The sequence below is a fragment of the Egretta garzetta genome, unplaced genomic scaffold, assembly GCF_000687185.1.
Source record: "Egretta garzetta isolate BGI_Z169 unplaced genomic scaffold, ASM68718v1 scaffold94, whole genome shotgun sequence".
Lineage (NCBI taxonomy): Eukaryota > Metazoa > Chordata > Aves > Pelecaniformes > Ardeidae > Egretta > Egretta garzetta.
This window is the reverse complement of record NW_009259683.1, coordinates 3,245,781-3,256,616: the sequence shown is the minus strand read 5'-3', so window position 1 is coordinate 3,256,616 and position 10,836 is coordinate 3,245,781. Positions and strand designations below refer to the sequence as shown.

At 36.7% G+C, this 10,836-nt stretch overlaps 1 protein-coding gene across 1 annotated transcript in view; it reads right to left on the bottom strand.

Moving 5' to 3' along the window:
- TBC1D5 (TBC1 domain family member 5) overlaps window positions 1-10,836 on the bottom strand; it is a 294,668-nt gene that overhangs the window by 132,846 nt on the left and 150,986 nt on the right. The window contains 1 exon segment of the mRNA XM_035894107.1: window positions 4,818-4,920. Within this exon segment, the coding sequence (XP_035750000.1) occupies window positions 4,818-4,920 (103 nt within the window).

Genomic DNA, 10,836 nt, shown 5'->3' with positions numbered 1-10,836 from the left:
GTCTTGATTTGCTTTGATTCACCTGGGGCTTGTCAATTGGTTATCAGAAGCAGAACGCTTCAGGACACAAGCAATCTAGTTGGCAAGCAGCAACACACTGGCAGGTAAAACTATAGCCTGCAGAATGAAACCTCATCTTCAGCAGATATTCAGCCCCTTGCCTCAGATGAGATCAGGGAAAAGGAGGATCTGGGGTGTTGTAACTGGGGAACTTGGTTATGTCAGGGGTGTTGGGCTCCCAGCGGGGGACTAGGATGGCAGGTAGGAACCATGCAAGCTACAGGTTTGGGTGTAGCCATACAAAAGACATGAGGGGAGCACTTCAGTGATGGAAGGCTAGATTACAGATTGACAAGTTGAGATTTCTGAGAGTCTTATCGTCATACCAAGAAGGAAAGGAATAGGAGAGATAGGGACCTAGGTCCAGGATTAGACAATAAATATAAGTGGCAAAAATATTTAAATAAACTGTAGATAACCTGGGTTATACTTTCATACATACTCACAGCCCTCAGTTAATTAACAGCTCCATGTCTAATCTTTTATTCGTCCTGATACATTAACATGAAATAAGAGAAATGGAAATGACAAAAACTTGACTATCTAATAAAACTACCACCTAAGCTGTAAACATATAAGCTGAAGAAAAAGAAAGAGGACATAAAATAAGAATTAGTTATAAAAGATAAAAGCACATCATGCATTCTTCCAACATAATAATATATCAGATTTATAATAAAGTAGACTCATAATGTGGCTGCCCACATACAACAAAACAAAACAAACAGATGATGAAATATCAGGATTTCAAAAAGATACCTCTGATCTTTCAGTTACAAGCGTACTTCAAATGTTTAGAGATTTTTAGCTTGGCAAGAAAAGCCACCAGTGTAATATGCATACACATATTTTTTCAATGCTGCAGTTTACTAAAACTCTTTAGTGTTAATAAATAAGTTGACAGTGCTCAGATAATTTTATGACACTTCCCAGCTACAACAAAATATTGATTTCATAATTCAGTCTATGGTTTAGAAAGAAAACCAGAAATATAGCATTTCTACAATGAAAAGTGAATCAATGCATTTCAAAATTATACTGACTGCTCTAAGGGCAATCAAACCATGAGCGAACAATAGTTAGCCTAGTGATTTAGCTTAATTGTCACTATTTCTTTTCAGTGCAACTAGGACCAGAATTTTGGCACCACTCTTACAGAAGAATGCTCAGAGTAATTTTTACATATTCTTAAGTACAATATACTATTCTCTTTAGATTTATATTTACAGCTGCTATTTAAAAATTCATTGATCCCAGTGAGGATTCTGTCTTTAAAATCTGTAACACAGCTTCACAACATTCTACTGCATTTGACTAGGGACAGAAATATCTTTTTCCTCATCAAACAAGATGTTACTTCACACTGGTCAAAAAACCACAAACCTTACTACAGAGACAACTTCCATGCATATATGCATATTAAACAAACATTATTGATTTCTTGTAAGACTATATGCTGATGCTATGTAATAGTTTCAATAAAATGTTGTAAAGTGCAGCTATGCTTTATTTACATTTATAAGCATACAAATTGTCAAGGAACTCTAACTTTTTCCAAATATTTTGAAAGAGAAACATGGGGTCCTGCACAGATGCTGACAAACAGAAGTGTAAGTAAGTTTTCATTTACTGGCCAAGTGTTATAATTCTAATACCAAACGTAACTCTTGTATGTGGTTATACAAACGAGACAGAGCAATTCTCACAAAGAACAACGGGACCAGTCCCTTGATAGATACTGAGTATGAAGACAAACTCCTTAATTTGCGCTTTGTATTCAGGTCACTGTGGAGAGAGCATCTTGGAGGTGATCTGATGTTTCTGAATTAATGGTAACCTTCATTATTTTCAAGAAAATATGCTAGGCTTTGACATAGTGGAAATTATTATGGAAAGTGGGGCTTGAGTCAATGGTAAAACCAAAACCAGTAAAACCAGTAGGAATATTGACTGCAACATAGGTATTTGCTGAAAGAGGAAAAAAACCCATCCTATCACCACCACAAACTCTACTTCCTATTAGCTACTTCAGAGAAGGTACTGATGGACATGAAAGAAATGTTATCTAAAAAGAGAGGGACATAGGGACAAAAAAAGCAGGACTGTTACTAATAAGCTAACAGGAGCAATAATTTTAAAAAACCCAAACAAACCCACCCTTTTATAATGAGGTAAGAAAAAAGAAAAGCTCCTAATAGAAGTGACACATGTCCACAACAAGAGAGGAAAACCAGTCATTTGCTATTTTGTAGACTTGGCGCATATCCTGGTTTTGGTGGGGACAGAGTTAATTTTTTTCCTAGTAGCTGGCATAGTGCTGTGTTTTGGATTTAGGATGAGAATAATGGTGATAACTCACTGATGGTTTAGTTGTTGCTAAGCAGGGCTTACACTAAGTCAAGGACTTTTTCAGCTTCTCATGCTCTGCTAGGGACACAAGAAGCTGGGACAGCTGACCCCAACTGGCCAAAAGGGTGTTCCAGACCATATCATGTCATGCTTAGTATATAAACTGGGGGGGAGTTGGCTGGGGGCAGCAATCACTGCTTGGGAACTGACTGGGCATCAGTCAGCAGGTGGTGAGCAATTACATTGTGCATCACTTGTTTTGTATATTATTATTATTACTATTATTATTATTATTGTTGTTGTTGTTATTTCCCTCTGCTGTTTTATTAAACGGCCTTTAACTCAACCCACTGGTTTTACTTTTTTCCAATTCTCTCCCCCATCCCACTGGGGAGGGGGGGAGTGAGTGAGTGGCTGCGTGGTGTTCAGCTGCCTGCTGGGTTAAACCACAACAGCACAGCACCACAAGACCTGGGCGATATACTGAACACACTTTAGAGAGATTATATCAACAGTTTTCCATGATCCAAATTCACTTCATTTTCTGCACTTCACCTCTCCCCTTAGTCCTGTGGCAAACCCTTCCTGGAATTACTGCACTACTGATGCACACCAGTTGAAAACAGAAGTAAAGAAGTTTTCTTTGTCAACAGCCCGTAGGCTCGCAAAATTGAACCTGTTCTTTTATCTGCCTATGTTCATTTAGCCCACCAAGCAGTCTTTATTAAAGCTGAGGCATCAGGCAGTCAAAGTTCATTAATACCATTTATATAATCTCTGCAGTTTCAATTAACTCAGCAAGACATTCTACTACATGATAACAGTCTCATTAATTCAATAAAATCCCATAACTATTAACAATATGGTCTATGTTAAACGGGGTGTCACCTAGTAGAAAATAATAGCTTTAACAGCTTGTGATGAAACTCAGGGCTTTTTTTTTTTTTAAATTTGATCTGGCTAAATATTCCATCCTTATGTAGAAAGGTATTATTTCTTGGTAAGGAATCAAGAGGATTTTAAATATGAGCAGAGGGTAATTAAGTCCTTTTAAGTCATATCAAAGAGTAAAATAATACTTCTTGTTCAATAAATGATAGACTAAATTAGCTGGAATGTGTTCTTCCATTTTCCCATCATCAGCACTCTGGCCTATATTCACTAGAAATGGGAGGCTGAATACTGCTGAACTGTTTTCTTCAGCAGTGCCCTTGAAGATACAGCTCACAAATGTAATTTTTTCCTTTCATCATTCAAGACTGTCCCTTGCTTACAGTCTGTCAAACATGAGAAATAAACAGCTGATGGAGATTTGATATGTTTGATAACTATATATTCGATTTTTGATATAAACTGTAAGACAGTTCTTCAGAAGTAACTGTTCCTTCAACTTATGTGTTGGTCTTTTCATGGAACACCACCAATTTCTTGGCTTGAGGGCAGGGTGGTCACAGCCCATGCCTGAAGGCATACAGTGTCTTTTAAAAATCTTCACATTTACTGAATCTCCAGGTTTTTGTCATGAATTGTTTTTGTCTGTGTGAAGTTTGCTGCTCTACAGCTTATCTTTTGTCCAAGCATGCGGTATCCCTCAGTCTGTCAGTTCCTACTCACCCTACAGTTAGTAGCCTGGAGAAACAAATACAAATATACTTATGTTGATAACTCTGTGTATTGGTCTTGCTACATTAATTTAGTATCAAGCTTACACCCACTTCAAAACCTCCAGAAAAAATGCTAAATTAATTTAGCCTGCATCCCATGCAGATGCATAGTTAGTGCAGCTTTAAGGCTTTCTTTACCATTTTATCCAAAATGGTTTGAGCAGGCTCTCTTCAGGTAAAACTGTAAAAGTGGTATTTGTAGCACGCTTATCCTTCAGTCAAGAGGCATTTGTCAGCTGCATTGTGTTTGGGTGCTACAGGGTTAGATAAAGGATCTATTCACTAATGTACTGCATGCCTTCAGCACTTTGAGGAAGAATTTTAAATATTACATAAAACTTAAACTAGTAACTTTGCCTAAATTTCAGAAGTCACTATTTGCCTTTTTTGTTTATTCAGTACCATTTTTAATCGTGCTGCATATTTTCTTTCTTTACAAAAGCACAGAAAACCTTTCTTTTCTTTTTCTTTCTTACCAAACACTGAAGGAAGAGATGTTGTTTATTAAGAAATTTGAAATTAGACAACTTAGCAACCTTAAAGAAAACAATCTGAGGGACTGTCTTATGAGGAAAAACCATATGTTATTCAATGAGCTTACTTTTCTTACTATCCAGCTGACAAGGAGCTCTTTGATTACTTTAGCATTATGATACAACTTTGGATACAACAGAACTACATTATTGTCAAACCATATAGGAGATGTTGAGTCAATGAATGCCACCTGTACAGTATTTTCATTACCTGTTTATAAAGCAACTGCTCATTTTCTCTGGCGTAGCAGAACAGAACATCTGTAAGAATTTTCCTCACATTCTCTTGCTGGAAATACTGCATTTCAGGAAAGCTGAAAATGAAGAAATACAGCAGAAGTAAACAATATAGCACGGAGAATCTCAGTTGCTGGTCTTCTAGAAATGATTTTAGGTAAGACAGCGCCACCCTTGTCTGCTTTCCCACCGCTCTGTGAATTGTGGGTGCTGCTAGAGTGAGAAGACTTCTAAAGACTTGTTACATTTGTTTTGCAACCAAAATTCTGAACACCAGTTCGCTACACAGATATGATGATATCACCAGTTATATTTAAATAAGTAATCCCTTTTAACATTGTGAAAACTAGAGATCTGCAAGAATGAAATACAATGGCAGATTGTTTTAATTGTCAACTTCCTACATGCAGCCAATCCACTGAAAATGAATGACTTGGAAAATCTAATCCAGATAAAATTATGTACCATGTAAGAATGGTCCCAACTGCCTAAGCTGATCAAGTTCCTCTCCTCCTCCATGTCATGAAAACCAGTTGAGTTGAAGCAGAATGAAAGGAGACAGAACGAGAGGCAACAACTGATCCACCCTCTCCTTCCTGCACACAGACTGTTACTGCCAAACCTAGCAGCCCCAAAGACCATCCTGGTCCCAGGTGGCACAGCATCCCAATAATAACTTAACTCTAAGACTGTGCTCCACCAATTGTCAGTCCTTCACCAATGAATCTAAAACTTGCGAGGAACACTTAGAAAAGGAGCAGGATAAAAAAATCCAAGCAGACATTTCTTCTCCCCTCAAAAAACCAAATCAGTCCAAACTAAAACTTCTGCAAACAGTTTTCTGTTGATTAATTTGATTCAGGTTCTGGAAAAATAAGCACTGAAGATCAAATCCCCATAGGTAAAAGACATACTTTATATGACATGTTCCCATTTTTTTTTAATCTGTGTTAGGTTGGCAACTGTAACTGCATCATCAGTCTGCCCTGCAGTTTCACAAATAGTGCTTAGCTCTGCTTTTCATTTTTCTCAAGATGAAAGTTGGGCAAAGGAAGAGTACAAGAGCTACAATACGTTAAAATAGTTTATAAAATTTCCAGTTCTAAACTGGAATAAAATGGAAGAAAGAAAAGTATGCCAGAGGGAGCATATACACCATGGTTCAATACTTCATGAATATTTGAAAAATTATTAGCATTTTAATGACAAGATTATCAAAGTATCTCACAACTAACATGAAAACCAGTATCCTAATTTTCTTGAGCAGTAAGCCAGCTCCAACATACCTTACTATCATCTTTTGTGATGCAACATATTTAGGCCATTCACTGTCTTTAGTAGCTGTCTCAAATAAACTTTAAAATCATGAAATCATTTGATACTCTGGCAGGGCAAATATCCTTTAAGGGAAATAGAATAAAGTGGAACCAGTGTGAGAATAAGTGAAAAAAGCTTCTGCAAAAATCCTGTTATCTACATATAATCCAGGAAGATGTAAATATTTACAATCTGTAACTATTCCAAGCAACTCTCCAGTGTGCATCATGCTCCTTGGCCATTGGAAGTAGGAATTAGAGTGGTTATGTGGGATGTACTTTAATGAATAAGTGCACAAAAAAAAGTGTTTTCATGCTTACTGAAGAAGTAACAAGATGGCAAAAAATATTTCATAAAGCAACCACCCCAATCCACGCCCAGCTATGTGGAGCAATAAAAAATAAAATAAAAAAAAATCTGGAAAGCTAGAATACAAAAACAAAAGGAAAAGGTAAAGTTGGACAAAGAAAAACGGAAGAATACTTAAAAAGACAACAAGAGTAGGCCTCAGGCTAGATTGCTGAAATAAAGGCTATAGTATCGTCAGTTTTCAAATGAAATCACATGGATTGCAGGTAACTTTTCTTCAAGCAAATTTTTGTTTTTCCTGCTTCCCAAGTCTGAGCTACAATGCTAAACTTTAGACCAGTTATATTTAGGCTGTTGTAAAGCCTGCCATGGAGAAACAACATAAGGAATTACAATAAATTACTTCAGATAAAACTATTAGTGTTAATAATTACGGTGGTCATCTCACAGAGGTGATGACAGGTAAGCACAGAAACAGAGCTAATTCAGGCTAGAAAGGTGCTTTGAAATCCTTAGATGAAGGACCTGAATCAAAAGCCAAGGCAGAGGAGGTGCCGTGGCTTAAATGCAGCAATGCTGAAGTCCTGAGCAAGGCATTGGGATGAAGGGTGTAACGTTTTCCTGGCACCTGGTGGGGGTAACAGTAGACCAACATTTGGAAACTTGTATGCACTTGTACTAATCATATTACTGTAAAGGAAGGACACAGCTGAGACCAAAAGTGCATTACAGCAGATGGCAATCGACATAATTTAGGGGTTTGAAGAGATTATTTCTGAAGGACTGTTATTCAGGCCTGCCCTATGAAGTTTAGGAAGAGAAGACTAACAAAGAAAACTCAAAAATACACAGAGATATCTGTGAGGATCTAGTAATACCAGAGATTGTGGCGGAAAGGATAATAACGAACTCAGGAATAAGCTGGCTGAAGAATTAATTGTAGTAAATGTAAATACAAGAGATCATGAGGGAACTATCAGTTCAGGATGGATTTTTACAGAGAATGTCATTTCATGATTAAAGCACTATTTTAGAAAGACAGTATCCTCAAATCAGGCAAGGTAAGAATACTTTTCATGAACACTAGAATATTGCATTTAATTACATTTCTGAGAAAGACTGCATAAGGACATGGGAATTCTGCTAGACTGTTTTACCACAACTGCTACAATTAAACAACAGTGCATTCAAGTCCCTGCTTTCTGAAAGTGAAGACCAGCATGAGTTAGTTATCACTTTTAAAAACATTTCTGTAGCCCATTTAGGGACCCCTACACCAGAGGCATCCAGAATTGACACAGAAGAAACTGAGGCTGGCAACCAAATAAAAGGATGCACAAATACTTTATGAAACAAATTTGGTGGCAGACAGAAATGAGGCACGTAACCACAGCAGAGTGACCATCTTTTCTTCCATGACCAGATTCCATCCCCAGCCCTGTTACTCAGCTAGAAGGGGGAAAGCTACTAAACCAGAAAAAAGGGAAGATGCTTTTGCAACTGCAGAGGTTTGGTAAAGAATAATAATAACTGCCCCCTCCGTTGCTCACTTCTTTCTTGAAAAGGAATAAATTGGCATATAAAGGTAGCTGTCCCTTCCAGCAGTCCCTCCTCTTACATAGAGACTAGGTTTTGCCTCCTGTGTTCATACTCAATGGATTGCTGTTTCCTCCCATCTCTTCTATATGCTTAGGAAGGATGTAGCAGCCTAATGGCTTCTCCACAAACTTTTTTTATGGGTGTGTTGGATTTTTTTTTGTTCTTTGGGAGATGGAGAGTTTGAAACAGTAGCACCCACCACTACTCATCTTCACGCAGCTTTCATTGTCCTAAACTGATTGTTACTCCTGAAGCAGAAACTAGGTAGACCAATATATAAAAATACTACTACAAAAGAAAAGAAATCCACATGATTAATCTACTGGGAATGCCCCCTAAGCATTTTGTTTTCTTAAAATACTGGAGAGAGAAAGAGGGTAATCAAATCTGGCCATTTACAATCCTAGATGTACAAGGTGATGCCAGCAAGTAGACTGGTGTTTTGATTTGACTGGTAGTTAGATGCTCTTGCATCTGCCAAGCTGCTGACTTCTGTTTCTGCAGAATAGCATATTTCTCTTTATCATTTACCTTCTTAATAATCACAAAGCACATCAGCATTGTTCCTCGGTACATCTTTTGACTGACAGTAATTAATAATTGCATTCTTCAGTCTGTTATGCGTTACTGTGGTGCTAAGTTCATACACACCTTTCTTAGTAGAATAGAACGCAGTGTTATAGCTGTAACTTGGTTGGTATTGCTGTCTACATTTAAAGTAAGGCTTTTACATGCACTGTAGTAAACCTCTCTTACCCTCCTTCCCACCCTCATTTTTAGAAGCTTCTCACTTGAGATAGAAAGAGAATGTCTTTGGTTCCAGCTCAAAAGTACACATTTCTAGACAGCTGAAGGAAAATCCATTCTGAACCTCTCAACTACTGTAAAAAATGTCATGTGATTAATTAGAAACGTTGATCACTAATGAGTTAGGACTAACTTAGGAAAATCCTTCCCTACTTACTTCGTAAATATTGGAAGTTCTTACTATGCAACAGGCAAAAAATGATATTTAGACATTATGGCTTGGATTACTCTCACCTGACTTTAGGTGACTACAGTTCAGTTAGGTACAGGTGAGCCTTTTATAATTACTGAAGAAAAACATACTTCTCTACGGTGTGATTCACCAGACCTATACTAGACATGTACTTTAGGAAGAGATGATTTGTGCCCTAGAATTCTTCAAGTACGTAGACTCTAAAGTGATGATTAGCCCAGTTGTGAGAATCTGTGTTTTACAAATCTAATTATTAGGTGAGATAAGGATTCACAAAATGCATATGAGCACACACACACACACACAAACAAACTTTATCACAGTTCCCTTTAGGTAACAGAATCTGAAATTTGAAACAATTTAAACCAATACAAATTTTAAAAGCATATTTCTACCCATTTATCCCATCATTTATTACCATACTTCAGAGAATTCTAAAAAAAAATTACAGAGTAAATTTTATACTGCTTTGATAGATAGGACTCTGGTTTGCTACTCTGTGTGCAATTAGCATCAGTCTCTACAGCATTATTTGCTTGATGCTGTCGGATGATGGAGTCCTGAACTCGATAACAAATATAAAACTCGATAACAAATATAAAAATATTTGTTAAATAAGAAACAGAAACTAGAAGGTAATGATTATGGTAACTGAATACAATACTCAGTTGTTTTAACCTTTAATAAAAAGCATTGTATGTTAATGACAAATTTTTAAATTGTAACTCCAGGCTTTTATTTAAAGAATGGAAATGAAAAGGACAACATTAAAGAGAGGGTACTCACATACCAAAGCCAAGGAATGTAGAACTTACTGCTTCTTACACTAATGATAGTTTACACACAGATACATATGTATACAAAAAATGCACACTATGTTTTATGATTAGGCAAACAAGTGTATATATAAATCTAGTTTATCAAATAAATACGTTACTTCAACAAATTTTGCTCCTTCATTGTTTGACTTAGAATCATAGAATTACAGAATGTTTTGGGTTGGAAGGGACCCCTAGAGGTCATCTAGTCCAACCCCCCTGCAGGAGCAGGGACACCGCTAACTAGATCAGGTTGCTCAGAGCCCCATCCAACCTGGCCTTGAATGCTTCCAGGGATGGGGACTTATTTTGATATTGATGATACATAACATATGCTGCTGTTGTTTCAAGTAGACATTAATTTATATAAATACATAAATGGAAATTTCTTTAGTCACTATTACTGCTATTAGTGAATATTACTCACTTTCCTGTTTGCCAGTGTGAGAGCCCGGACTTTGTGTATAAATATGTATTTTTAAATAACAGTCTTACATCCAACATAACCTCCATAAAACTTTTTCATTCTCCAATTATAGTTTAGATATGTATATATTTTAATCTTAGAACATCCTGAGCTGTTTCCTTTAACAAACAAAAAATACCATCTGTGAGAATGCACATGAAAGCACACTCAGATTTTAATTATACATCTCATGGCAAAATGCATTCAAGAATGGGTCTAGGGACGGGCATATAAAATATTCCAAAACCAGACAGCAGTGATTTCTTCTGCATGACTTTGTTTCTGTAAATTAAAATGTGTGAGCTTGGGATTTGTAAAATCTATGGCTATCACCACTTTTTTTCAAGTTATAAGGAAAAATATTTGCAATACAGTAAAATTTCACATGGTAGCAAACCAGTAATTGAATTTAATTAGATTTACACATCAGTCAGCGCTTCCACTCTGAAAAGAAATGTTTTCAGGAACTGAGTGTTCTAACTCA